Here is a 3,993-nt window from a genome sequence, read left to right as displayed (position 1 = left end):
ATCTTGGTTCCCCAACTTAATATAAAAAGGCCCAGCAACAAACCCATTCATTTGTAGGCCCTTTCCTGCAGTGTTCATCACCACTTCCTTAAGAATAGGAGGTGGCTCGAGCTCCTTTAAACTTTTGTACGTTTCCTCGGATATTAGGGTAACCTGAGCTGCTGTGTCTACAACAGCGTCGACCCTGTGACCCTGGACTACCACAGGCACCCGATACATAGTACCCCCCGTTAACTGACTTATGGTTATCATTTCTTTTTCCCCCTCTGTCACTAAGTCCCCCTCCCCATCACTGTTTGAGCTATCACACAGTGTTTGTTCCCCTTCCTCCCCCGACTCTTCGTCTTGTGACCCCGATTCAGACATGTCCGGGACTATGAGATTGATGGGTTCCCTCTTAGGCCCCTCTATTAGTTTTGCTGTTTGAGCTATGTCTTTCTCCTTGGTGGACGTGGGGTCTGGTGGGACAGGAGGTAGTGATTTAATGACCCCTAGTTCCTCGGAATGGGACGGTTCCTCTAGGCATTCCTGCACAAGTGGGGAAATTATTTCCTCCGGTATCATTTCTATTTGACTGATAGTACCCTCCTTAGTTAAGTAAGGTGGGTTATGGCTTATCATGAGGTCCTTTATACTCCGTGGTTTAGGGGCCAGACTCAGACCTCTTGAGTCGACCCGTTGGAGTTTAACGGACCCTTGTTGTCCTGGAAGGTTACCTTTTTTCCCCCAGGTCGAGGAGAATTAGACCTTTGAAACTTTGGGCATTCCCTTTTAAAGTGGCCTGCCTCCCCGCAATGGAAACAACCACCGGCACGAGGAGAGGGGCTTCTGGATGGGGGCCTAGCATTATTGCGGACAGCAAAAGATAGCTTTTGTATTTCAGACATGATATTGCCCAGAGTCCCACTTACCTCCCCCTTGAAGGCATGAAATTGGTCCTTCAAATCCTGGACATCTTTAGGAGAATGTTCTTTGGGGATAATTTTGGAAGGAGCATTATTGGGGACTGGTCCTGATGTGGAACAGACAGTATAGTGATCCCCACCCCGGCTTCGGATCTCAGGACTTACACTTTTTACTTCTTTTCTGGCACTACGGTCATATATGGCCTGGTGGTTATGTTGGTGCATACGAATTTTATCCACTGCCTCCTCAATACTCTTTGGTTTGGCATTGGAGGCCAACATTCCCCTCTCCTTATCTGAGGCCCCCTGACACAATCTCATGATGGCTTGCTGGTACATGTGATCTTCAGGAAGGTGACGGAAGGCTTTTGTGGCGAGTGATTGGACCCTGTCGGCCCAGTCCTCTAAGGTTTCATCCCCACCCTGCCTGGCAATGTTAAATTGGACTTGGGCTGTTTCTGGCAACTCATTGAACCCAAATCGTTTGGCCAACTTACTCACCAAGTCTTCATAAGACAAGTCATGCCTTCTTTCCACGAGCAAGGCATAAAACTCACTGGGTTTCCCATCAAGGGACCAGCACAATTGATCCTTGCACTCCCCTGAAGACCACCCACTAACCTGGCATAATCGGGAAAATTTGGCATAGAAAGCCTGCCAATTAGTTTTCCCATCATACTTTAAGCTCTTTTGTAGGATGGGAGGTCTAACCCCCATAGACCCCCTCTGTCTTTGGTTATCTGACCCTCCCATGTTCCCCTGGTGGTCATATGCATCCCGACGAGAGCTTCTCTGGTCCCCATATCCCCGTCTGGGTTCCCCTGACCCTGTGGGGTACCCCATGCTACTGGCGTGCCTTGATGCCGGAGCCTCGCTCTCCGGCTGGGCATCTCTGAGCCTTGGACCCTCATTATCAATAAACTGGTTTTGAAAACCCCCTCTTCCCCTTCCTGTATCTCCGGCATTGTTATATCTAGACCGAGGTGTTTCCCCTTCATACTTGTAATCTCTTGGACCCCCATAAGCACCCATGGGCCTGTCCCATCGGTCCTGGTGGGTCCCCATGTCTTCCCTGAAACCCCGGTTAAGTTCCCCACCATCTTGGAAATTGATGTGTTGGGATGGAGATGTGGACACGGACTCCCTGGCTCTGGGTGTTTCTACTGATTGACTGGGATACTCTGTTTGCCCCCTACCCCTGGCCTGTATGAGGCTATCAATCCTTTGCACCTTCTCTTGATGCCCTATCTCCTCTTTGCAAAATTTATTAGACCCCCTGTTGGGTGGCAGGGAGGTACTAAAATCCATAGATTCTAGAGCTGCCTCCGTTATTCTCATATAAGGAACCTCCCGTAGGTCCTCCAACTCCAGAATTCCTTTATCCTCCCTCAATTCCCAAATTTTTGCGGCAATTTTAGCCCCTACCCCTGGAATTGATAACAATTCCTCAAAAGTGGCAGAGTTTATGTGGACTCTAGCCATGGTCACACTTGAATGGGAACACAATAATTAAACAATAAACAATTTAGGTTTAGTTTAGGGATTTGGCAGGGGTATCCACTGGAAAGGGGTATTTATAATATTTGACTGTTTTGTATGGTTTTAATATAACAACTTTTTTTAACTGGGGATCAAGCTTATAAGTTGACCCCAGAGGAGTGTATATACAATGGCAGGTGTATGTGCAATGTGTTTTTTTGCTTTAATTTGACACTTACAATTTCTTCTTTCTGTTTACAACCGGAAGATTTGCAAATTATGGTTGCAAATGGAAGTTGAGCTGCGTAGGTCAATTGAGTGCAATACGCGGCGGAACTGGATTGGGGTTTACAAAATTCCCTACAAGGGTTTTGCAGAACGAGTAAGGGGTTCACACTTGTTCCTACAAGGGCTCCGCAAACGGCCAAGTATGAAAAAATCCCTCAAAAATAACAAACGGTGACTGAAACTTAGCCACACAAGGTTCCCTTCCCGGTGCTTTAACTTTTCCCTCCCGATAAAACTAACCTAGCAAAGCTATGGTTAGCGAAAACTGAAAATAGGTGACCTGTCAGGGATCCCTAAAAACAAAATGGAGGTGCTGTTTTGGCCCCTTGAAATTTGCAATTTCGATGTAGAATTCAACTCCCCGAGTGAATTTGTTCGAAAACGAATGCTCGCAGCGCCAATGTAAGCTTTCTCAAAACTTACCCTGGCTATCTTGCAAGTACAGTTAGACGGTTATCTAATTATTCTCTGGGTCGGCTAGAATCAGCGTGCTTTGGCTTCTGCTTCTAGGTTTTCGACTGCCGGCAGATCCGAAACGAGGCTCTCTCGTCTTCCGGATCTGCCTCCAATGTGGAGCACCACCAATGACCCTGAGGTACTTCAGTTATCATCTCTTTGGACGGGTTGTGTCTCCTTGACCTATTCCCCGTTTTCATTTTAGTCGTTAATAAGTCATATCAATTGCAAGTCATTGTCTGCCATTTAACATGTTTTAATTTTTACAATTTTTAACATTGTAGTGTTTTCAGTTCTAATTCACGTCGTTTGCTATGAAAAATGTTGGTTGTTTTTATTTATGGTATACCTGCCTTGTTCACTATTAAAGATGATTAAATGCACGTGTCTTTTGATGAAGTCAAATATCTATATTTGAACATGTTGAAGAGTTTATTTTATCAACACATTATATAAGCTCCATGCAATTTGGGTGTTTTGCCAAAAGGTGGGTACTTATAGATAACATTCAAACATCGTAGATGTTTTAAGTACCAAAAGCTTCTCCGACACCGTTCGACTTCATGTGAAAAAAATATAAATTATGGTGGGAGTAATTTGGCTGTTTCTTCTTCCTACAATATTCGGGTTTCTTTTTGAACTGACAACGCCTGGCTCCTTAAATAGTGAAATAACAAATAGCCGTTACAATGCGCTCTTTGATATCATCATAGAGGAAAGAAAAGAACAAAAACAAATTATACAAAATATTGGACAACTTGAAATGGAAGTGAAAAAACTTACCAATATTACATCTAAAATACCTATCATTCTGAAGGACTTTGAAATATTGCGTTCAGAGCTACATACAGTTCAATCAAAATCT

General features: G+C 44.6%; 1 protein-coding gene across 1 annotated transcript; it reads right to left on the bottom strand.

The window, feature by feature from the left end:
• Positions 1-656: 656 nt before the first annotated feature.
• Positions 657-2,387, bottom strand: LOC134719322 (uncharacterized). Its single transcript, XM_063582331.1, has one exon. It carries the CDS (start codon positions 2,385-2,387, stop codon positions 657-659), a length of 1,731 nt encoding a protein of 576 aa, XP_063438401.1.
• Positions 2,388-3,993: the final 1,606 nt, after the last annotated feature.

This window comes from Mytilus trossulus, chromosome 5, assembly GCF_036588685.1.
Source record: "Mytilus trossulus isolate FHL-02 chromosome 5, PNRI_Mtr1.1.1.hap1, whole genome shotgun sequence".
Taxonomy (NCBI): Eukaryota; Metazoa; Mollusca; class Bivalvia; order Mytilida; family Mytilidae; genus Mytilus; species Mytilus trossulus.
This window is presented reverse-complemented; position numbering and strand designations above follow the sequence as displayed.